General features: G+C 47.9%; 1 protein-coding gene across 3 annotated transcripts in view; it reads left to right on the top strand.

Annotated features, from left to right (window-relative positions):
* ANKRD42 (ankyrin repeat domain 42) overlaps positions 1 to 25317 on the top strand; it is a 42391-nt gene that overhangs the window by 5894 nt on the left and 11180 nt on the right. For all 3 annotated transcript variants that reach the window (XM_067567465.1, XM_067567447.1, XM_067567456.1), the window contains exons 3-7: positions 4247 to 4354; positions 5000 to 5119; positions 5830 to 5965; positions 14957 to 15157; positions 16171 to 16296. In XM_067567465.1, coding sequence (XP_067423566.1) covers positions 4247 to 4354; positions 5000 to 5119; positions 5830 to 5965; positions 14957 to 15157; positions 16171 to 16296 — 691 coding nt within the window. The remainder of the gene's footprint in view (positions 1 to 4246; positions 4355 to 4999; positions 5120 to 5829; positions 5966 to 14956; positions 15158 to 16170; positions 16297 to 25317) is intronic.

The raw sequence follows: 25317 nt of genomic DNA, 5'->3' as shown, positions 1-25317 counted from the left end.
CCCTCCATCCCTCTTCAGGGACCCCTCTCATGAGCAACTACTCTTGGAAAAGGTGGACACCCTCCTCAACATAGGAGTGGTGGAAATGGTCCCTCAATACAAAGGGGGAAAGGGTTGTATTCGAGGTATTTCCTCATCACCAAGGCAAAGGGGGGTCTGAGACCCATATTAGACCTGCTTTGTCTAAACAAATATGTCAAACCACTCAGGTTTTGCATGGTTTCCCTAGCCTCCATAATCTCTTCCCTGGATCCAGGAGACTGGTATGCCACCCTCGATCTCAAGGATGCATACTTTCATGTGTCTATCCTCCCCAGCCACAGGCGCTTTCTTCGCTTCACGGTGGCTGGCTCCCACTACCAATTTACAGCCCTACCCATTGACCTCTCTTTGGCTCCAAGGGTGTTCACCAAATGCATGGCGGTGGTGGCTGCCCACCTGAGACGAAAGGGTGTGCAAATTTTTCCTTACCTGGACAATTGGCTAATCAGGGGCAGCTCCAGGTCCCAAGTTCAGGAGAGTGTGACCCTCACTTGCCCCATGTGCCGCAGGCTGGGACTGCTCATAAATGAGCAGAAGTCCACACTAACCCCAGTGCAGTGCATAGAATTCATTGGGGCCACTCTGGATGCTTCCCAGGCCAGAGCCTTCCTTCCTCCCTCAACCACTGTTCTTTGTGATGGTCTCTATCATCTCCCAGCTGCACCGGTGCCCCACGACAACAGCCAGGCACTGCCTACAGCTGATAGGCCACATGGCAGCCTGCATGTACGTAGTTAGACTAGCTTGCCTGAGGCTCAGACCACTTCAGGCGTGGTTGGCCACCGTATATGTGTCAAGCAGATACCCGCTGGATTGGGTGGTCACAGTTCCCCTGCCCGTCCTAGCCTCTCTAAACTGGTTGAGGTCTCCCAGGGCAGTGTTGAACGGCGTTCAATTCAGGGAACTGGTCCCATTGGTCACCCTAATCTCCAACGCCTCGGATGTCTGATAGGGAGCCACAATCAGCGCCAACCTGAGCACTCAGGGGCTCTGGTCAGAGGAGGAGAGGCACCTACACATCAACGTGAAGGAACTGAGAGCCATTCGACTAGCGTGCAAGGTGTTCCTCCGATTCTGACAGGCAGAGTGGTGCAGGTGCTGACAGACAACACCGCAGATATGTTTTATATAAACAGGCAGGGGGAGCGCACTCCTCGGCTCTCTGCAAGGAAGCCATTGGCCTGTGGGACTTTGCCGTGAGGCACGATTTCCACTTGACTGTCTCTCACCGCCTGTGAGTGAGGAATGACGAGGCGGATCGCCTCAGCAGGTTGTTTCTACCCCGCCACGACTGGTCGTTGCACCCGGAGGTCGTGACTACGATCTTCCATAAGTGGGGTGTTCCCCAACTGAACCTATTCATGTTGGCCTGGAACGTGAAGTGCCCAAGGTTCTGCTCGCTCCGGGGTCGCGAGACTGGGTCGATTTCTGACGCGTTCATCATCGACTGGACGGGGACCCTTATGTACGCGTTCCCGCCCATTACACTCCTGCCCAAGGTTCTACTGAGAATAAAGAGGGACAGGGCGGACGTCATACTCATCGCTCCGGCCTGGCGGAGACAGCACAGGTTCAGCATGCTGCTGGACCTTTCTATTGCCCCTCCCCTGGAGCTTCTGAGGCAGCGCAACCTTCTCTCCCAGGACCATGGTCGCCTGTTGCACCTGGACCAGGACTCTCTGCACCTCACGGCCTCGAGGTTCTGTGGCTGATGGAAGGAGAGAGAGCCTGCTCGGTGCAGGTCCAACAAGTCCTGCTGGGCAGCAGGAAACCTTCTACACGGGTCGTGTATCGGGTAAGTGGAAACAGTTTACTTCTTGGGCGGAGTCCCAGGGCATTCCACCCAGCCTCTCGCCTCTGTAGGCGATTCTGGAGTATCTGCTCCAGCTAAAGCTCCAGGATCTGGTGCTGGCCTCATTGAAGGTTCACTTGGTGGCCATTTTGGCCTTCCATCAGCCGCTAGAGGGGAGATCCCTGTTCTCCCATCCCATGTCGGTCAGGTTTCTCAAGGGGGTGGAGAGGCTGTATCCGCAGGTCCGCGACCTGGTGCCTCCCTGGGATCTCAACCTGGTCCTCTCGAGACTCACGGGGCCGCCCTTTGAAGCCATGGCTTCATGCCCCCTGCTCATACTTTCATGGAAGGTAGCCTTCCTGGTGGCCCTTACCTCAGCTAGGAGGGTCTCTGAAATTAGGCCCTTGACCTCAGAGCCCCCTTATATAATATTTTATAAGGATAAGGTGCAGTTGAGGCCGCACCCAGTCTTCCTGCCCAAAGTGGTTTCCCAATTTCATTGTAACCAAGATATTTTTCTCCCTGTGTTTTTTCTCAAACTGCACGGGTCGGAGGAGAAGAGGAGATGGCATCTGATAGACCTGAGACGAGCCCTGGCCTTCCACATTGAGCATACAAAGCCGTTCGGAAATCGACGCAGCTCTTTGTCACAGTGGTTGTCCGGATGAAAGGCTCGCCTGTCTCCACCCAGTGCGTCTCCTCGTGGATTACATCGTTCATCAAGTTTTGCTACGAGAAGTGAGGGTGCTTCTTCCGGGAACCATCACAGCGCACTCAACCAGAGCTCAAGCCTCGTCTACAGCCTTCCTGGAGAGAGTGCCCCTGCGGGACATCTGCAAAGCTGCCACCTGGTCGTCGGTGCATACCTTCACGTTCCACTACGCCATCGTGCAGCAGGCGAGAGAGGATGTGGGATTCGGCAGAGCCGTGCTGAGGGCAGCTCAGCGGTAACTCCTACCCATCTCCAAGGTATTGCTTGTGAGTCACCTATAGTGGAATGGACATGAGCAATCACTCAAAGAAGAAAACAAAGTTACTTACCAGTAACTGATGTTCTTCGAGATGTGTTGCTCATGTCCATTCTACAACCCACCCCCCCGTCCCCGCTGCCAGAGTTGGCAGAAAGAAGGGACTGAGGGGGCGTAGGGCTAGCAGTGCCTCATATACTGCGGCATGCACATGGGACTCCAGGGGGCACCAGAGCCGGCCCTACAGGGTCTGCTAAGGGGAAGAACGTTCCAAGAACCGTGCACAGTGGCGTGCACTCACCTATAGTGGAATGAACATGAGCAACACATCTCGAAGAACATCAGTTACTGGTAAGTAACCTTGTTTTCTGACTGAGAACTGTGCCACCAGCCCAGTTCCCTCTTATACCAGTGGAATGTTAGTTTGAATACATCAGCTGACTGGAGAAGGACTTGACAGGACTGTAATCGTAGCTCAAAATCAACAACTTGAATATTTACCTAGAAATCAGTTGACAACCATTGCACTAGTGGTATGAGCTTCTAGAGATTAAACACTGGGCTGACATATTCTGAACAAACTACTGTGTCATATTGTAGCCCCATGTGGAATGCACTGTAGCAATCTCACCTTGAAGCAACAAACACATGGTAAGATCTATAGTAAGATCCATAACCCAAAGGAAATTGCTTGCTAAATGTAAGTATTAAGAAGTACATTGCTGCTCCAGATGTCCAGAAATCACTAGGGAACTAACAAGACCCCCCAGCATGTGGTCTTTAGAAACAAACTGTGGGCATGCCCCATCAGCCTGGGCTGTTTCTGTAACTTCTGCCTTTTCCCCCGTGATTCCCCTACTCTGTAAGTCAGATCATGGTCTTGTTTGGGTTGAGTCTCATCCAGCTAACCTTCACCAGTGCTCCAGTTATGGAGACAATAGAGGAACCAGTGATGGAGACAAAGATGGAGACAAAGATTGATTTTTTTCCATTGTTTACACTAGACATAATCAGAATTGTAGAGAAGAATGTTTGTGCCCATTTCTCCAATTTTTAAATTAATCTTTCAGCTTCCATAGTGGAAAGATACATTACACAAATATCCCTACAGAATACATCTTCAGTCTTTTAAAACTGAAATGTAAAATTACATAAACCATACTGTAAGGTCAGTAAGGCATGCTAGGGTCTTCCTCAGTAGGCTATTGGCATATTTCTTTGATGGATGAAGGAATGAAGCTGTAGTTTCCTAATGCAGCAACACCTTATTAATGCATGCCCTGTTGTGGCTTACTGTAATAATGGAGAATTCTGATAATGCTTTGAAATGTATATCAACTGATAATTTGCAGTGAACTCCCTGTTAGAATTGTATACTGGATCCATGATGATAATCTGTATTTAAAACAAATGTGAATGTCTTTGTCTTTGTTTTGATTGGTAGTGTCTTCACTGGCTGCTCTGGCATGGTGCTGATATAACAGCTTTAGCTATAAGAGACTGGACAGCAGCTCACCTTGCTGCTATCAGAGGTCAGGATGCCTGTATGCAGGTAAGTGTAAATATTTATACCAAAAGTAAATAGAGAACTGTGACAGTTCACACCAGCTGAAGATCTACTCCAGTGTCCTGAAAAGAAGATGTAACAAGATTCACACTGTACACCATCATGGGGTTTCCAAAGTTGTATAGGAGATTTAGATGCCAACTGGACATCTGTATCCCTTAGATGTCTTTGGAAACCTCTGCTTGATATTTTCAGAATTAGAAACATTATATGATTATTAATCACACACAAGATAGATCTACCTATACAGTATTTATTTATTATTAATTATTATTATTATTATTATTTTCTTTATTGTTTGTATAGTGTTGATGCCTGGGAGCCCCAATCATGGACCAGGACCCCAGGACCTGGGTGCTATACAAACCCAGAATGCAAAGATGGTCCCTACCCCAAAGAGCTTATGGTCTAAATGTAAGGCAAGAGACAACAGGCAGATACAACACAGAGAGATGGGGGAGCACAATATACTGCATTCATCCCTATGATAGAAGACAACATCCATGAACTTATTTAATATTCCTTCCTACTTCACTCAGAAGTTACCCTTCTGGCAGTGTAAAGTAATCCTCCCAGGCAACATTTGCTCTTTAATTTTGTAAACTGAATTTTTGCTTTGTATTTATTTAGGCCCTTGTAATAAATGGAGTAAATCTAACAGCTCAAGATGACCGAGGATGCACTCCGTCACACCTCGCTGCAGCCCATGGACAATCATACACTTTACAAACCATACTCCGGAGTGGAATAGTGAGGACATTTTATCTTCTGAGGGGAATTTTTTTTTTTTTTTTGGAGACACGTATGCTTCCATTATATCATTACAACACCCCACAGTAGGGTCAAACCATGGTATCCTTTTGCAAACGAAAACTTTCATTGGTTTGATGGGACTTAGGGCTGTAGGCTTTGACTTGTAGTTTAGTTAATTGTCTGTGTGCTATTGGTGAGAACAAATTTAATTTAATCTATTATTTATTGTGAGGCCCATGATCCTAGAATTTAGAGAGAATGAATATTTTGGAAAAATAGAACATTTCTTTAGCTGATAGTGACTTCATTAAATGAAGATCGGAAGCTTTTATTATCTTGATCTTTTTCAATTATGGTATTTTTTAGCTTTAAAAAATACAAATTTATATCTAACATATTGGGAGCAGCAACATGGCCAGAGGATATTAAAATGTAATATATTTGTATGTGTTTTAATTACTTAAATAAAACAAAAAAATGTAGGGGAAAGTATGTATCTATATGCCTATAAATGGGAATCATTTGTTCATAGCATCTTTATTTAAAGCAACTCAAAAGTTAGATAGGTTTTTATAACTGTTTTCAGTTTCAGTTTCATATAACTATGAATACCTCATTTCTATTTACCAATGTAATCTCTGAGGTACTTGTTGTTTCCACTGAAACATAAAGGAACTAAGTAAATGAACCTGCTTCTTTCATTCTAGGATGCAAATGTTTCAGATAAGAACGACTGGAAGCCAGTTCATTATGCTGCTTTTCATGGTCGCTTGGGTTGTTTGCAGCTTCTTGTTAGATGGGGAGCTAGTATAAATGACGTGGATAACAATGGAAATCTTCCAGGTACCTTGGAAAAAAGTCTACTGCTCTAATCTTTGGCCTTTAGTTGCTCTATTATGTGTATATTTAGAAAATGACAAGTAACATACACTAGCAGTATTTGCTAACAAATTTCACACAGTTGCCACAGTTATCTTCTAAGGATTGGGGGAATTTATGCTATCCGAAAACTATGCATGGTAACTGTTAGCTAATGCTGACTTTTTTTAATGGCACCCAGTGGCGAGTTTCAGCAAATACATTCTGGTACACTTTCCCATTCACATATTCCAAGTTGCAGCTATTGGGCCATATGCTGAACTTGGTGGCACTGGAATAAGTCTGGAGTACCCCAGTGACTTTAATGGAGTTATTTCAGCTTTACATTTGACTAAGATCAGATTCCGGCCCATCTGCTTTTGTCCTAGTTCTATCTTTTCCCCGTCCCTGACTCTTCATCCAAGTCCCATTCTTATCACCTATCCAGGTTCAGTCTCCATTTCTCAGGTGTCTCATCCTAGTCCCAGTCTTCTTGCCCAGCAAGTCCTAGGGCTTGGCAAGATGAACAGTTAATGCACAGCATGCTGGCATGTAAATCTGCGTCACATTAGCATGTCGCATACTAACTGCCCATATGTACTCTGCTGCTGCGCACTAAAAATTCCCTATTACACTATGATCTACTGTGCTTGGAAACAAGAGTAGATCAAAGCCCACTAGGTACTTTCAGTGCGTGGCAGAAGGGTCCATATGGACAGTTAGTGCACAGCAGGCAAGTACGAGGTAGATTACACCCCATCTTGCCATGTACTGTGCATCTAGAAAAGCCCCTAGTCTCACCCATTCAGAATACCTGTCTTAATCTCCCCTCAACTTCCAGTCCCCTTGTCCAGCTAGTCCCAGTTTTCGGTCACCTGATCTTCATCTGATCTGTCTCTCTTTCCACCCAAACCTCCACTCACACCCCTATACACATTCCCACTGGCTCCCTGCTCCTAGTCCTAGTCTCACTCCCTGGACTGCTCGTCATATCTCAGTGTCATCCCCTGCCAGCTCCTTTTCCCAGTCTCTTGGCCCAGCCAATCTTTGTCTTCCCTCCCAGACTCCTTGTCCCAATCTCCTCCTCCTGCCCTTCTCCCAGGTCTTGTTCTTGGCCCCTCTGCATTTGAATCAGACAGCTTCCTCTTCATTGCCTTGATCCAACGGGGGAGGGGAGGGGGTGTCAGTGAGGGCAAAGGAGAAACAATCTCCCAGCTCTCAGCTCATGTCTGGACCCAGAAATGGCCTGACCTGCAGCAGCCCAGAACTGCAATTGCAGGGAAAGTCCTGGTCAGCCTTGGATGTGAGCATGCTCAGTACAGACTTAATACTCAGGGAATTTAGCTGCTAAACTCTAAGTCTCTACTCTGCATATGCAAACTACTGTTTTTCAAAGGCTTATAACTTGACCATATTGAGGGAAGGGGATTACAGCACGTCAGGGACAGCCAAAGGCACATCCCTGATACAAAGACCATCCATCTGCCAAATTTCAAATCCCTGCTCCAAAGTGTGGGCGTTAGACCTTTAAAAAAAAAAAAACAGTACCAGAATTTTTTATATGGGCAAAACAACATAATGTAACTGAAATTAATTGACAACAACAAAAAATCAGCCTGAGGCAGATGCCTGGCATGGAAAATTTCTGCCTAAATGGTTAAAGTTCGGCAAAGTTATAAGCAACTGAAAATAGGATCTTATAATGGGAAGTGTTAGGCCACCTTGATAATAAGCAGTGCTACCAGCCCCGCATATAATATAATAATTTGTACCTAACATGTTAAGCTCACCTCTTCCTGGGAAACTCTGCAACCGCTTGGGTGAAATCCTGGCTCCCCTGAAGCCAATGGCAGAACTCCCATTGACTTCAACGGAGCCATGATTTCACCCCTTGAATTCTGGCTCTATGCAGCAGGCATTTTTGTAACCTGAATAGGTCAACCTGCTGCAGAGCCTCATAGAACTTGCATGGAGTGGGAGGCTGTGCGTAGTTTGTTAGATAGTTCCTTTAGTTTACACATGGCAAGAATTTACTTACATGAAATATATTAGAAGTGCTTGAACTGGGTATAATGTTTTAGCTATTATAAGGGTAATAGGATTCTTAATTGAAAAGAAATGAATTTTCTTCTTACAATAATGGACTTTACAGTGAAATATTCCATCTTTTTGTCAGTAGCGTATCAGCCAAATTATACAGAATATTTTCCTGCAGTAACATTAGGTAATTAATAAGTGCTTATTTTACATTCATTTCCTTCTTCCCCTTTCCCACTGATGGGAATAGAAAATACTACTGTTTATAATGCAATGAGCATGTCTTGCAATTCCATAGCTTATTTCATTATGGCTGTCAGCAGTCCTTACAAACACTGATTCAAATCTTTGTTCCTTTACATGTGGGAACTATCAGAGACAAGATATACATTCTGTTAAGAAATGTGATCTAGGAATTGCTGCTAGGTACCATTAGGACAAAATTATTCATGTTACTATGATCTGATGCTATTTGTACTCTTTGATTGAATAACACTCAATATTATTTCCTATGGTTGGTATAAGATATTTTTGTATTTTGAAAAATAGATATGAAATTAGATTAATCTTCTGCTTGCTGTAAATAACTACACTGTGTACGTAAAAACATAAATAAGTTGAATTAAGCTCATATTTTGGAGCAGGTTTGAAGCTGCTAAGAAATTGCTCTTTGGACTGATGAGATATTAATCCTCTCATTTCTGTATTGTGCTGTTTTGTCTTTGCCTAATAAAACCTGACTAAGCCTTGATTAGCTGACATCTAATCCGTAGTCTAAATCAAACCCTAACAGTAGGTTCTTCTTCGAGTGCTTGCTCATGTCTATTCCCAATTTAGGTGTGTGTGCTTGCAACATGCACCAGTGCCAGAAACTTTTTCCCTTAGTGGTACCCGTACCAACCGGCTCTAGCGCCCCGTACAGCGGCACATGCACCCACATATAGGTGCCGCTGGCTCCCCCTCCCTCTCAGTTCCTTCTTGCCGCCAGTGACAGTGCTGGAACGCTCTTGCCTTTGCAAGTTTTTTCTCATCTCCCTAGTGTCTATTCATTGTTTTTTAGTGTATACAGTTAGTCGTTCGTTACAGTTAGTTCTAGTTTGTTAGTAGTTAGATTCCCAGGGTCACGGCATGCCCTGTTCCTCAGGGTCTAAACCCTGCGCTTCCTGTAAAGATGCCTATGCCCAGGAGTGAACCTCATCAAAGTTGTTTAAAGTGTCTGGGGGAAGCCCACATCAGTGAAAAGTGTAAGATTTGTAAAAGCTTCCACCTGAAAACTAAGAAAGACCGTGACATCTGTCTTCGGGCCATTTTGATGGAGTCGGCTCTTAGACCGGTGTCGGAGCCCAGCAAATCGGACTTGGCACCAAGCACGACAGCCTCGGCATGCAGTGCCCCTCTGGCACCTGTCTCTTCCTCCCAGCGCCAGTCTCCCTCCCCAGTTCTGAAGAAGAGGTCCAAGAAGATCCGCACGGAACAGGAACGCTCTCTGGCGGAGAAGACCAAGGGGGACCTGATGAGACCCGTGTCGGGCTGCCAACCCGCCCCCCACCTCAAGAGGATCCCTTGCTGCAGCGAGCGTCGACTCCAGCACCGGGCCCTTCATCAACTCCGGGTAGTGGTAGAAGCCCTCATCGATTAGTGGTGCTGTCGACTCCAGAGGCCTTCCAAGCTATGAAGGATCTCTTGGTACTGCCAGAAATGCAAATGCTGAGGGACAGCAGAGCACCACACTGGGGCCTGGGACCAGCCTCTCGGAGTAGTTCAGCAAGGAACAGGTCTGCTCGCCAGTCCCCTTTGTCGAGGCACTGCTTACCGGTGTGCAGGCAGTCCATGGAGATCGGGTTAAACTCTCCAGGTCAGGACACTGCCAGATCAGGCTCCTGCCAATGTACGCTGGAGGACTGACACTGAGTGGAGCATGCCATGGAGCAGAGCGATGCAAATCGCCAGACTCAGGGCGTGTTTCCCTGGCACCTCAACCCCACTCACCTAGTCCATACAGGAAGCCCAAGGGCAAGACCTGGTCTCGTCATACCCAACACTCGGCGCCGCAGTCTTCCATCCCTCAGAGCGCGGCACCGCACCTGGACTCGGACTCAGACCATGACAGCTTGTGTGCCTCAGGACCTGTGGGTGCTACCTCCCTCAGCTCAGGTGCCGGTCTCTTCCTCATCGTCACCGGATGAAGTGGTCATGGGACCCTCATCTGCGGTGCCAATGGACAATTTTAAGGCACACCAGAACTTGTAGAAAAGAGTCGCCTCTAACTTGGGCCTCAAGATAAAGGAACTGGATGAACTGAAGGATGAACTGTTCAGGATATTGGCCTTGGCAGCTCCTACTATAGTGGCCCTTCTAGTCCATGGGGGTTGTAAAACTTGCCAAGGCCCTGCGGTGAACCTTGGCCTCCCTGCCACTCACATTTAAGAGGGCAGAAAGACTCACTGTCCCCCTCCTCCAAGCAGGCGTTGGAGGCCATATTAGAAGAAGGGAGATCAGTGGCCAGGGCATCTCTGCAAGTGACCTCCGATGCGGCAGATTCTGCAGCCAGGATCATAGCATCAGCAATATCGATGAGGCAAGCATCATGGCTCCAGTCCTCCGGTCTCCTGTCTGAGGTCCAGCTGTCCATTCAGGACCTCACCTTTGATGGCACGGCCCTCTTTGCCAAGCAGACAGACACCCGACTGCATTGCATGAAGGACTCCAGGGCAACCTTGCGGTCCCTTGGCCTCTATACTACTTCCTCCTCTACGAGGCATTTTAAGCCCCAGCACGAACAGCATTGTGGGGACCACTTCCGCAGAAACTCCTATAAGAGGAAGAACAAGTCTTATAAAAGGCACCAGGGTCATTCTACATTGTTCGGCCCTCAACTGGGCTCTAGCTGGGGTGGGAAGCAGCTCTTTTGAAGGTGCGCCTGAGAGCAACCTACCAGTTCTTCCCTTGGATCCAACCCCCATGTCGTTTTCTTCTCACCTATCTGTTTTCTCCCAGCCTGGGCTGCAGTAACATCGGAGAGATGGGTGCTCAGCACGGTGGCTATTGGTTATACCCTCCAGTTTACTTCACTCCCGCCTTCCACCCTCCCTCCCTGTCCCTTTTCAGGGACCCTTCTCACAAGCAACTCCTCAAACAGGAAGTGTGAGCACTCTTGCAGGTGGGTGCAGAGTAACAGGTTCCCAGAGACCTGTGGGGTAAAGGTTTTTACTCCCATTATTTCTTCATCCCAAAGGCAAAGGGAGGGCTGAGGCCCTATTCTGGACTTAAGGCTTATGAACAAGTATCTCAGGAAAGTAAAGTTTTGCATGGTCCCCCTAGCCATTATCATCCCCTCCCTGGATCCAGGCGACTGGTACACACTCTCGATTTAAAGGACGCCTATTTTCACATTGCAATTTTCCCCCATCACAGGAGTTTCCTGAGATTTATTGTAGGAAACTGACACTACCAGTTTGCGGTGGTCCCCTTTGGCCTCTTGACTGTGCCAAAGGTCTTCACAAAGTGCACGTTGGTGGTAGCGAACTACCTTAGAAGTAGAGGAGTGCAGGTATTCCCTTACCTGGACGGTTGGTTCATCAGGGGCAGGTCAAGATTTCAGGTCCAGGTCAGCATATCCATCACCCGAGGTGTTTGTCAGGTGCTGGGGCTCCTAATAAAACAACAGAAATCAGTATTAGTCCCCATGCAAATGACAGTGTTCATCGGGGCAATGCTGGACTCATCCAGGGCCAGAACATTCCTTCCAGAGGAAAGATTCCGGGCAATGACAGAAATCATTACATGTATTTCAGCCTATCCCCTTACAACAGTGAGGGTGTGTCTCAGCCTCCTGGGCCACATGGCGGCCTGCACCTATGTGGTTCCCTAGGCTAGGTTGCACCTCAGACCCCTCCAGATGTGGTTGGTGTCAGTCTATTCTCCGATCAGGCACTGGCTGGCCAGGATATTTATGATTCCTCCAGAAATATGTACCTCCCTGGTCTGGTGGTCAACTCCGAGTCATGTCCTCTTGGAAATGCCCTACGAAACACCTCAGCCATCAGTAACCATTGTCTCCGATGCCTCGGACCTGGGCTGGGGAGCTCACGTTGGTTCCCTGAAAACCTTGGGTACGTGAGCTTCAGAGGAGCTGGGGTTACATATCAATATCAAAGAGCTCAGGGCAATTCGACTAGCCCAGTGGTTCCCTGCGTTTTTGGCTTGAGGGCCACAAGTATCATTTTTACAACCCTGAAGGGCCAGCAGTCTATCAAACTCATAAAAAATGTATTGATGTATACACCATTAAGGACTACAAATTACTGCATATTTAAAGTAAATATTTTAATGATACTGTGCTCATGTTTACATTCACCATTTTACACCTACAAATTACTCACAGTTTGTCACACACTCACAGATAAAGCACTAGTGTAGGTGAATGACTGTCACTACACACTGAAGCACATGGCCTGGCAGCTAAGTCATGGTGGATGGCCTGCTAAGTGCAGGACAAAGTGGAAGGCACTGATTTTTAGAGTCCTGTCCCTCTCCTCAAGCATGGTGGGTCCTGGCTGCTCCGCCAGGCAGAGTGCTTTGCTGTGCTTCTTGCTGGAGCCAGGGGAGGGGATCACTGATCTTCCATACCCTTGAGTCAAGCAAGGAGTCTGCACCGGTCTTGTAGCCCTACGGCAATGTGCTCTGCCTGGATCCTCTTAGGCAGCAACTCCCTTCTGCAGTCAGAAGGACGGGAGCGGCGAGCCACTATGAGAGACCCCACAGGTCACTTCTGGCCCCTGGGCCACAAGTTGGGAACCGCTGGACTAGCCTGTGCAGTTTTTCTACCTCATCTTACCAAGAGGGTGGTGCAGATTCTCACAGACAATAGGGCCTCCATATATTATATCAACAGACAAGGGGGGACCAGATCCCCTGTCCTGTATGTAGAGGCCATGCACTTCTGGAAATTCTGCATCAACCACAATTTCCACCTCTCAGGGGTCAACAACGCTTTAGCGGACCGTCTCAGCAGGGCCTTCTGTTCTCACCACGAGTGGTCACTCCACCCAGAGGGGGTGGCTTGTATCTTCCAAAGGTGGGGCAATCCCCGAGTGGACCACTTTGCCACCAGGGCCAACAGGAAGTGTTGTTGCTTCTGCTCCCGCCAGGGCCTCAGTGCAGGCTCCATCATCGACGCTTTTCTGCTCCCGTGGTTGGAGGGGCTCCTGCATGCCTCCCCATCGATACCTCTGATCCACAAGGTTCTCCTGAAGGTGAAGAGGGACAAGGCACAGGTTATCCTGGTGGCACCAGAGTGGCCCAGACAGTATTGGTTCGTGATGCTAGTGTACCTGGTGGGTCCCAGGTGTTGGACCCTGTGGCTGGACCTTCTGTCCCAAGGATCAAGGTCTCCTGCTCCACCTAGAGCTGGCCTCCCTCCACCTGATGGCTTGGGTGCTCTGCGGCTGAACCAGGGGGAGCAGGCCTGTTCAACCCTGGTTCAGTGGGTGCTCCTGGAGAGGAGAAAGCCATTGACCAGATCTGCCTTATAGGGCCAAGTGGAAGCGCTTCACCTGCTGGGCAACCAAATGTGGCGTGTCCTCGACGGAGGCATCGATTCCAACAATCCTGGAGTGTCTGCTCCATTTGAAACAAGAGGATTGGCCTTCTCATCAATCAAGGTCCATGTGGCGGCCATATCTGCTTTCCACCCCTTGGTGGAAGGTAGAACAGTCTTCACTCATGGTATGAAAACTAGGTTCCTCAAATGGCTGGAAAGGCTTTTCCTGCCGATAAGGGAGCCTCCTCCTCAGTGGGACTTAAACTTGGTCTTTTCCAGACTTACCGGACCGCCCTTTTAACCCATGGCCTCCTGCTCCTTTACATACTTGTCATGGAAGGTTGCCTTCCTGGTTGCTATCATGTCTGCCAGGTGAATGTCAGAGATCAGGGCTTTAACGTAGGAATCACCAGTCCAGCTATGACCGCATCTGGCCTTTTTGCCTAAAGTGGTCTCCCATTTTCACCTGAATCAGGAGATCTTACTGCCTGTTTTCTGCCCCAAGCTGCACAACTCCAGTGAGGAGAGACATTTGCACACTCTTGACATGAGGAGGGCCCTGGCATTTTATATCGACAGGACTAAGTCCTTCCGTCGCTCTACTCAGCTCTTTGTGGTGGTTGCAGACCAGATGAAGGGCTTACCGGTTTTCTTGTAGCATCTTTCAAGATGGATCACGGCCTGCGTCCGGGCCTGTTATGAGCAGGCGGGAGTCACACCTCCGGTGTCCTTGATAGCCCACTTGATGAGGGCGCAGACATCTTCTGTGGCCTTTGAGGTGCATATCCCTATATTGGACATCTACAGGGCAGCTACCTGGTCATGGGTACATACCTTCGCATCCCATTATGCGTTGACGCAGCAAGCCCGGGCTGACACTAGCTTTGATAGAGTGGTGCTTCAAAGGTCATGACTCTGAACTCCTGCCCGCCTCTGGAGACACTTCTGGTGAGTCATCTAAATTGGGAATGGACATGAGCAAGCACTCAAAGAAGAAAGAACAGTTACTTACCTTATAACTGTTGTTCTTCGAGATGTGTTGCTCATGTCTATTCCACACCCGCCCTTCTTCCCCTCAGTCGGAGTTCCAGCAAGAAGGAACTGAGAAGGAGGTGGAGCCAGCGGCACCTATTTGCGGGCGCATGTGCGTGCTGCTGCAGGGGGCGCTAGAGCCAGCTGGTACAGATATCACTAAGGGAAAAAGGTTTCTGGCACTGGTGCATGTAGTGAGCACATACACTTAAATTGGGAATGGACATGAGCAACACATCTCGAAGAACAGCAGTTGCAAGGTAGGTAACCAGTCTTCTGAACAGTAACAACTTGCTCAGTAGCTCTTCATTTGGCAGGTAACTGTGATCAGGTTTAATATTGCCATTTTCTTCTTTGTGCAATAGCTCATCTGGCAGCAATGGAAGGTCACCTGCATTGTTTTAAGTTCTTGGTTAGTAAAATGGCCAGTGTGTCTCACTGTTTGAAAGCCAGGAATGACCATGGGGAGACCCCAAAGGACTTGGCACAGCGGTTCTATAAGGATAATATTGTGCAGTACATTGACAGTGTGGAAAATGAGAGAGATCATCCAGAAGAAGAGGAAAGTGAGTAGGATCCCGAAGAACTTCTGAGATACTAGCATTTAAAACACAAGTGCCACAACACATCTATAACTGTAGAAATGATTGATGCAAATGATCTGAACAGCAGCGATTCTAGCTTTCAAGTGGCACAGTGTGGATAATTGGTGTGAGAAACAACTGAAGCTTCCAATAGTTGTTACCTTTATTGATATTTAAAGGCCTAGATCTTCAATTGTGATTTTACATACGTGTCATGTGTTTCAGATTTTCTCATAATGAAAACAAAACAGTAATACTATGCTATGTAGTGCTTTTGCTTTAGTTATACAAAGCTGTTTGTGTTCTTTTTAGAATCTGGCACATATTCCAATGTCCCCTAATTTCCAGGCAGTTACATATTTAGGACCAGATTTTGATTCCCCTATTCATGTTGAGTAATACCTTAGTCTGGAAATTGTTCCATTGAAATCAATAGGACTATTTGCTAAGTAAAGTATTATTCAGGAATAAGGCTAGCAGAAGCTGGCCCATTATGATTATTCTGAATGGCAGATTTGTTTGATTTTTCAAGTACTCATTCCATACCTATTAGTCTTTTCTTAGTATAAATCATGTCAACTAACAAGAAAAATCAAATTGCCTCAATGGATAATTTTCCCACCAAGAATGATCAAAACATTGTACTGTATATAAGGAGAGAGCTTCAGTTTCCAGCATTATTAGTCCATTAGCTTTCAACCAAAGGGATATTTATTACTACAGAAATATGAAATTTTCCTCTCTGTAGAACTATAAGATGCTTGTAGCCAATAGCCAAGAAATGCTTAGTAAAGCCTGTGATAATAGTGCTATGTTTTACACTCATTTTTTAACTAATTATGGGAGCATTGACCTCGCTAACAAGTATGAAATTTCCATGTCTGAGTTATTATTTAGCGAGATAAACTATGAAAGGTGAGGTGAAAAAATAGCTTGTTTGCCTGCTTATTGGAATTACGGCATTTGCTTGGAAACATGTCTGTTCCATTTTTCAGATTTAGCATTTCCAGCCCATGTTGCTGCCTTCAAAGGGGATTTGGTGATGCTTAGAAGATTAGTAGAAAGTGGAATAATCAAGATTAATGAGCGGGATGAGAAGGGATCCACTCTCATGCACAAAGGTCAGTAATTAGGAGCTGTATTGCAGCTGATTACTGTTTGTTATTGACTTGTTCACTTACTTATTTAAGTGCCTGCTTATCAGGTAAGCTTCATGAAATACAGCATTTCATTTTCCCAAGGGCTCCAAAGGACAGCCAGCAGAGATTATGCAGACAGAAATACATACTTGGTGGTCGTCATCTTTTGTATGCATCCCAAGTTGTTGTCTAGTTTGTTACTGCTGCATCATTGAGGATAACAAGATGTTGTAGTCCACCCACAATCTTCTAATTGTGCATTCTCCCCACCCCGTTTGACCATCTGCATCGCTGCCCTGCGGTCGCACTGTGAAGATTGGGCTAAGCCAAATTTCTGCATTGTGGCAGCCACTCTGGCCAATAAGCCTAGTCCAGGATCTGCATGCCAGGTTGCAAACAAACGGATGTAAGTGTGACATATCTGGGTACAATCTAGACTAATGAGCAGCTGTTGTAACTCTTCCCCTGCAAACTGGGATGCCTTACGATGCCTTGCTGAAGAAGTTTCCACATGCGTCACTCACAAACAGCCTTCTAGCATGCAAGTCACACCCTGAGTGTTTGCGTGTAACTGCAGCCTGCCAGCCACATTTGGGCTGCACTCTGGCTCTCACCAGCCTTGGTTATACTGCAGGGTGATCAACACACCCCCCGTCTTAGATTTCCCCCCAGAAATGTATATCCTTTACTGCCCAGCCCACTCCTGGACAATACAAGCTTATATAAAGTCTGTTATTTCTTTAATAGAAATAATATGCACACAACTTGCCACCCCAAATGGAGTTTTCCAAACACTTCACACACTGGATAAGATGAAAAAATGGAATGAGTTTATTAACTACAAAGAGAGATATGTTAAATAAGTACAAGTAATGAGGCATAGAAGCCAGAATGGTTAACAAAGATAAAATGCAGCTAGTGCCTATCTTAACAAACTATGTTAAATTCAAAGCAAAATTTTCTCACCAAATGCTTTCAGCAGTCTTCCTGATGTATAGTTTCCACCCCCCTCTTGAAAAACATTTCCACCTGGGTACCAGGAGACAAAAAGTCTATCAGGAGGGATGTTCCCTGTGGCTTTCTCCTCACCTGTATGAGCGTCCTTTGTTTCCCTTCCTACTTCATGACTCTATTCACTACTTAGATGCAAATTAAGCAGAGAACACATTCATTTGTTTGAGACAGACCTATTTGCCAACCTCAGTATGGAACATGTGTTAACACATGCAGTGGAATCTTATAACTTCAATACAATGCTGCCATACACATTTTATCAGGACAATAATGACAAGCAAATTATGAGTTATCAAATGGTACCTCAGAAGGCATACTTTGTACAAAGATTATTACAATAGTGTGTACGGTGTGAATACAGGGGTACATTCTGTCACAGTAAGTTACATCCATATTGGATGATGCATACATGCATAGGAAGCAATTGCTTAAAAATTAGAATAATCAAGTTGCAATTCAAAAAGAATAAAAAATTAATTAAAAAACCCAGCCACTCTAATCAGTTTAGATGCAACCTTTAGAAATATTGTGTATGTATCTATGGAACTATACTGTACAGTGTATTGCATCTTTACTTTCTAAGCACTTGGATACTATGGTGATGTGCATTATACAAAACCACATGATAGATGTACAGTAGTATGCTATAGAGGACAATGATACAGTATATTCAGGACTATCTAATACACTGCTTTGCAGCAGTGTGATACAGTAGGTTATAAAAAGGAGCAAGATATTTTTTGCAGTTGGCCTCTAGAGCCAGTCAAAATTTTTCTAATTCTGAAATTTTGATATTTAAAAACCAAAAGGGAAAATTTTTGTAAGATTTCCATAATTTCCCTCCCTTTTTTGACCAGTTATAAGGCTGGTAGAAAAGTAATTCAAGTTCTTCTTCAAGTGATTGCTCATGTCCATTCCACTATAGGTGAGTGCATGCCTCTGTGCACGGTTCCTGGAACTTTTTTCCCCTTAGCAGATCCTGTAGGGCCAGCTCTGGTGCCCCCTGGAGTCCCGTGCACATGCCATGGTATATGAGGCACTGCCAGTCCTACGCCCCCTCAGTTCCTTCTTTCTGCCCGTGAGGGTTGCTGGAACTAGCCTTGCTCTCAGCAAGTTCTATTCCCCTTCTTTGAACTGTTTGTTATTCTAAGTAGTTTAGTTAGTTTTAAGCAGTTGTTAAGTGATTGTTAAGTGTAGTTAGATAAGCAAGTCCCCGCAGGGACTTAGAGTGGCTGGGCTATGCCCCGGTCGCCAGGATTCAAGCCGTGTGCCTCCTGCGGGAAGGTCTTCCTGCTCAGCGACCCCCATGATCGGTGCCTAAAGTGCTTGGGGGAAGCACACAGGAAAGGTAAGTGCAAGATCTGCAGGGCTTTTAAACCGAGGACTCAGAAGGACCGAGAGATCCGGTTAAAAGCCCAGCTCATGGAGGAAGCGCTCCGCCCGGTGTCCGAGCCGGCCTGCTCCACCTCGGCACCGAGTGTGACCTTGGTGTAGAGTGCACCGCCGGCACCAGCCTTGACTCGGTACCGAGCCACATCACTGGTGCCGAAGAGGAAGAAGCAGTGTGTGGAGCGTGGACACTTCCCTGTGCCATCGGTACAGGCAGGGTTGAGTGCGGAGATGCACCGAACCTGGCCTGTCGAGTCTTCTCCGGTGCCTGCATCTCCATGCAGGGAGCCTTCCCCGACTCCTGGAAGTGGGAGAGTGCCCCTGCTGATGCCGTCGACACCGGAGGCTTTTCAGGTGGCAAGAGCCTTGTTGGCCTTGCCTATGCCATCTCTGACCCCCCTCTGCTGAGGCAGAGGGGCTGGTGTGCAGGGGCAAACCCACGTTGGGTCCCCCCAAAGGGCAGTGGAGATCCCTGGTATGGGGAGGAAGCTCTTCTGCCGGACGGCCACCGGAGGTAGAGCGAGGATGCTCCCCCAGCAGTAGCTCCAGGTAGGCATTGTCGAGCCGGCCTGCTTCGATTCAGGGTGATGAGTAACCCTTTCAGTGCCAACGTCAGTCCCCAGCACTGGAGGCAGAGCATGCCAAGAGGCGGCACTGAACGAGGTCTGCCAGGCGGCACTCGGACAGCTCCCGCTCCAGATCCCTGGCACCAAGGAGTTTGCCCACACCGAGGCGGCGCAGAACCCGGTTGCCATTGGAGGACCTGGCACTGCGCAGTCCCCAACGCGGAACCCCGTCGCCGGAGTCCAGCTTGGCACCGCGGAGTTCAGAGCGGCGCTGGTCTTGCTCACCAAAGGGCAAGTGGTACCCGAAGTCATCGGTACTGAGATGACGCTCCGGTACCTCGAGCTCTTCGGAGCGCATCTCCGCTCGCCGGCACCATTCGCTGCGACAGAGGTGATTCTCATTGTCCTCCAGGTCGGGCATGTTGAGAGGGCAATCCCCGGCATCGAAGGGCACCCGGGACCGAGGACATTCATGGCACCGCCAGTCCAGTGGCTCGGGGTCTCCCAGGGCCTCTAACATGGGGCTAGAGGTGAAGGAGTTAGAAGAGGCCGATGATACCCTCTTCAATGTGCTGGCAGCGACTGTCCCAGCGAGACTGGCCCTACCAGTCCATGAAAGGGACCTCAAAATTGTAAAGGCCCTGTGGCAAACCCCTTCCTCAGTCGCCCCTACGTCAAAGGTGGCCAAGGAAAAAGTATTATGTCCCGGCTGAAGGGTTTGAGTATCTGTTCACTCACCTGGCCCCAGGAACCCTGGTGGTAGACGTGACCAACCAGTGGGACAGGCAAGGTCAGCCACGTTCCACTCCCAAGAACAAAGACAACAAAAAGCTGGATTTGTTTGGGAGAAAGATTTATTCCACGGCAGCTCTGCAGTTCAGGATTGCCAACCATCAGGCCCTCCTGGGGAGATATAATTTAAAGTTGTGGGTCTCCGTCAGGCAGTTCACTGAGGCTCTGCCCCAGGACCAGGCCGTAGACTTTACCACCATCCTGGATGAGGGAATCACGGTGGCTAGGGCAGCGCTCCAGACATCCAGTGACGCCGCTGACTCGACAACTAGGGTCATAGCCTCCGCCATTTCCATGAGAAGGTGCTCGTGGCTGCAATCCTCAGGCCTGTCCCAGGAGGTGCAGCAATCAATTCAGGACCCCCCTTTGATGGGTCGGCCCTATTCTCAGACCAGACCGATGTGAAGCTGCATGGTCTGAGGGACTCCAGGGCCATTCTTTGCTCCCTGGGCCTGTACACACCCCAGCCTTCCAGGCAGCAAGCACAGTCCCAGGCGCAGCAGGATCCAAGGCCTCCGCCTAGGCCCTTTCAACACTATAGATATAGGAACAGAAATAGGGGGTTTAGAAGGAGGAATCAGTCCCCCAGCTCATGCTAGGGGGTCAGGCAATCGTAGGAGGCAGTTTTGATGGTGTGCCCGAGGGTGGTGCCCCTACTGCTCTCCTGGATCCACCCCGCTCCTTCCTAAACAGGTTAAGGCCTTTCTATCCTGAATGGGCAAAGATCGCGTTGGACTGTTGGGTCATTGGGATAGTCTCAGGGGGCTATACCCTACAGTTTACTTCTACCCCCCGCCACCCATCCTCCCCCTACGTCCCTCTTTAGGGACCCCTCTCACGAGCAACTCCTCTTGCAGGAAGTGGACACCCTCCTCAACATAGGAGCGGTGAAAATGGTCCCTCAAAGCAGAAGAGGGAAGGGGTTCTTTTCGAGGTACTTTCTCATCCCCAAGGCAAAGGGGGGTCTGAGACCCATATTAGACCTGCGTCGTCTAAACAAATATGTCAAACGACTCGGGTTTCGCATGGTTTCTCTAGCCTTCATAATCCCTTCCCTGGATCCAGGAGACTGGTGTGCCGCCCTCGACCTCAAGGATGCATACTTTCATGTGTCTATCCTCCCCAGCCACAGGTGTTTTCTCCATTTCACAGTGGCTGGCTCCCACTACCAGGCCAGAGCCTTTCTGCCTCAGCCACATTTCGAGGCGATGGCCTCTATCATCTCCCAGCTGCACCAATGCCCCATGACAACAGCCAGGCACTGCCTACAGCTGTTAGGCCACATGGCAGCCTGCATGTACGTAGTGAGACTAGCTCGCCTGAGGCTCAGACCGCTTCAGGCATAGTTGACCTCGGTATATGTGCCGAGCAGACACCCACTGGACCACGTGCTCACAGTTCCCCCGCCAGTCCTGGTGGTGGACTCCCAGGGCAGTGATGGAGGGTGTTCTGTTCAGGGAACTGGTCCCATCAGTCACCCTAATCACCGATGCTTCAGATGTAGGATGGGGGGCCCACATCAGCGCCAACCTAGGCACTCAGGGGCTCTGGGCGGGGGAGGAGAGGCGCCTGCACATCAACGTGAAGGGAGCTGAGGGCCATTTGCCTAGTGTGCAAGGTGTTCCTCCAATTCCTGTCAGGCAGAGTGGTGCAGGTGCTGATGGACAACACCGCAGCCATGTTTTACATAAACAGGTAGAGGGGAGAGCGCTTCTCAGCCCTCTGCGAGGAAGCCATCTGCCTGTGGGACTCTGCCGTGAGGCATGATTTCCACTTGATTGCCTCTCACCTCCCAGGAGTGAGGAATGATGAGGCGGATCGTTTCAGCAGGTCGTTTCTACCCCACCGCGACTGGTCGTTGCACCTGGAGGTTTTGACTACGATCTTCCAGAATTGGGGTGTTCCGCAACTGGACCTATTCGCGTCGGCCTGGAATACGAAGTGTTCGAGGTTCTGCTCGCTCCAGGTCGTGAGACTGAGTAGATTTCTGACATGTTCCTCATCGACTGGATGGGGGCTCTCATGTAAGCATTTCCACCCATTCCACTACTGCCCAAGGACCTGCTGAAAATAAAGAGGGACAGGGCAGATGTTATACTTATCATTCCGGCCTGGCCGAGACAGCACTGGTTCAGCATGCTGCTGGACCTTTCGATCGCCCCAACCCTGGAGCTTCCGAGACAGCACGACCTTCTCTCCCAGGACCATGGTCGCTTGTTTCACCAAGACCTGGACTCCCTGTACCTCACGGCCTGGAGGCTCTGTGGCTGATAGAGGGAGAGAGAGCCTGCTTGGCGCAGGTCCAACAAGTCCTGCTTGCCTTCAACACAAGTCGTGTATCAGGCTAAGTGGAGGCAGTTTATGTGTTGGGTGGAGTCCTGGGGTATTCCACCCAGCCTCTCGCCTATGCAGGCAATCCTGGAGTACCTGCTCCAGCTAAAGCTCCAGGGACTGGCACTGGCCTTGCTGAAGGTTCACCTGGCGGCCATTTCGGCCTTCCATCAGCCGCTAGAGGGGAGATGCCTGTTCTCCCATCCCTTGTCGGTCAGGTTCCTCAAGGGGTTGAAGAGGTTTTATCCGCAGGTCCATGACCTGGTGCCTCCCTGGGATCTCAACCTGGTTCTCTCAAGACTCACGGGGCCTCCCTTTGAACCAATAGCTTCATGCCCTCTGCTCATGCTTTCATGGAAGATAGCCTTTCTGGTGGCCATTACCTCAGCTTGGAGGGTCTCTGAGATTAGGGCCTTGACCTTGGAGCCCCTTTATACAGTATTTTATAAGGATAATGTGCAGTTAAGGCTGCATCCAGCTTTCCTGCCCAAAGTGGTTTCCCAATTTCATTGTAACCAAGATATTTTTCTCCCCGCATGATTTGGAGGAGGAGAGGAGATGGCATTTGCTGGACGTGAGATGAGCCCTGGCCTTCTACATCAAGCGTACAAAGCCGTTCCGGAAATCAACGCAGCTCTTCGTCGCAGTGGCTGTCTGGATGAAAGGCTCACCTGTCTCCACCCAGCGCATCTCATCGTGGATTACATCATGCATCAAGTTCTGCTACGAGCAGGTGAGGGTGCCCTTCCAGGAACCATCACAGCGCACTCAACCAGAGCTCAAGCCACGTTTACAGCCTTCCTGGTGAGAGTGCACCTGCAGGACATCTGCAAAGCTGCCACCTGGTTGTCGGTGCATACCTTCAAGTCCCAATACGCCATTGTCCAGCAGGCGAGAGAGAATGCGGGATTCGGCAGAGCAGTGCTGAGGGCAGCTCACCGGTAACTCCTACCCACCTCCAAGGTATTGCTTGTTAGTCACCTAGAGTGGAATGGACATGAACAATCATTACTTGAAGAAGAAAACAAGGTTACTTACCAGTAACTGATGTTCTTCGAGAGGTGTTGCTCACGTCCATTCCACAACCCACCTCCTGTCCCAGCTGTCGGAGTTGGCAGAAAGAAGGGACTGAGGGGGCATAGGGCTAGCAGTGCCTCATATACCATGGCATGCACATGGGACTCCAGGGGGCACCAGAGCCGGGGTCTGCTAAGTGGAAAAAAGTTCCAGGAATCGTGCACGGTGGCGTGCACTCACCTATAGTGGAGTGAACATGAGCAACACATCTCGAAGAACAACAGTTACTGGTAAGTAACCTTGTTTTTCAAAAAAAAAAAAAGGGAAAAATAAAAAACAAGTTGTCAACATTCCCCCTTCCCCTCCAGTTTTTGAATATTGGTAGAACACATCACTTTCTCATCAGCATTACATCCTATACTGAAGTTATGGGAAATATTTTGGGCCACTACATTGCATTTTGTCATGTCTGTAGGCAAGCAGATATACCATAGGACCAGGTGTAGGTAATGACAACCAGGTTTATTCAAATGTACACTTGTGGAGGAGTAGGGACACCCAGCTTAGGTTATAGCTGTTCAGGAACAGCTGCCTGTGTATGCACGGAGCTAGAGCAAGGAATATAGTAGTGAGTTCAGGCTCTAAAACAGACTCCCCAAAAAATATAGTCTACACAAACAGACTCTCATTACACATTTCCCCTCACAGACCCTGATTCAACAATGCACTTAGGCGCATGAGTTGGTCTGTTGATTTCCAATTAAACTAGTCATGTGCTTAAAGTTAAACAAGAGTTAAAGTGGTTTGCTGAATCAGGGCCTTACTCTGCCTGTCTTTTCCTTTCTGTGTCCCCTAGGATTGGAACAATAGTAGCTTATTATATTATTGTAAATTGTTCTATATCAATCATAAAATGTCACCTTTTAAAAAAAAATATGTTTAATCTTCCCCAGGAATTATTCTTCAGTCCCACAATGTTTAAGTTTGTAACTCTTCAGATTGAAATGCTTTTCTTCTACATATATACTAAAAAATTACTACTCACATGATTGAGATCCATCCCTTTACAGCACTGTTAATTATGAGTCAGATGCCCTGCTTCTGGCATCATATGCTATGTGGGAAGCCAAAAGCAATGGGTTTTCCCTTTGATAACTGTCCATGCTGTAGTTTTCAAAAGGGAGCCAAGCAAAGCTCCTCCCCACCCTGATGCCAACATGTTACTTCATAAACAGGAGCAAGAGAAAGTTGTAAATGATATTAACATTTCAGGGATCAAGTGTTTGTACCAGCTCTAGATGGGTGAAAGAAAGACATTATAAGGAACAACAGACGATAGTATCCCATGACGTTGATGGCTAGAAAAACTAGAAGAGAGAATATTGTAGGGATACAAAGCCATGATTGGGGGGAGGTCCAAAAAGAACAGAACTACTTGACATTTCACACTTTCTCCCCAAAAGCCTGCCACATAGATAAAATAAACATGCACATGGCAGCTGTTATTTGGTGCTTTCTCAGGAGTTATATTGGTAATGTAAAGCATATGTCCAGATCCTGAAAGGAATTTAAGTGCCTAACTCTTATTGAAATTAATGGGAGTTAGGTAACTAAATGACTTTGAGGATCTGGGCCTAATCATAACCATACTGATATGGAATTCATCTTCACCTCTTGCTCAGGAGGCATAGTAGATAAATAAGGTACCTGTAAGTAGCATAAAATATTGCACCATCGTTTTAGAACATATGGTAGATATGCACCTTCACTGCAAGAGCTATGAGCCAGTCACATAATTCTCTCCCAGACAACCAAAGCTCTTGTCCATTCAGCACTCATCCTTAGAATACTCTATGGAATCGTTAATGGATGCTCAATGTGCCAGTAGCCATAA

This window comes from Emydura macquarii, unplaced genomic scaffold, assembly GCF_026122565.2.
Source record: "Emydura macquarii macquarii isolate MOO-44397 ecotype Brisbane River unplaced genomic scaffold, CSIRO-AGI_Emac_v2 contig_318, whole genome shotgun sequence".
Classification (NCBI taxonomy): domain Eukaryota; kingdom Metazoa; phylum Chordata; order Testudines; family Chelidae; genus Emydura; species Emydura macquarii.
The sequence above is the reverse complement of the archived record's forward strand: the minus strand, read 5'-3'. Positions and strand labels throughout refer to the sequence as shown.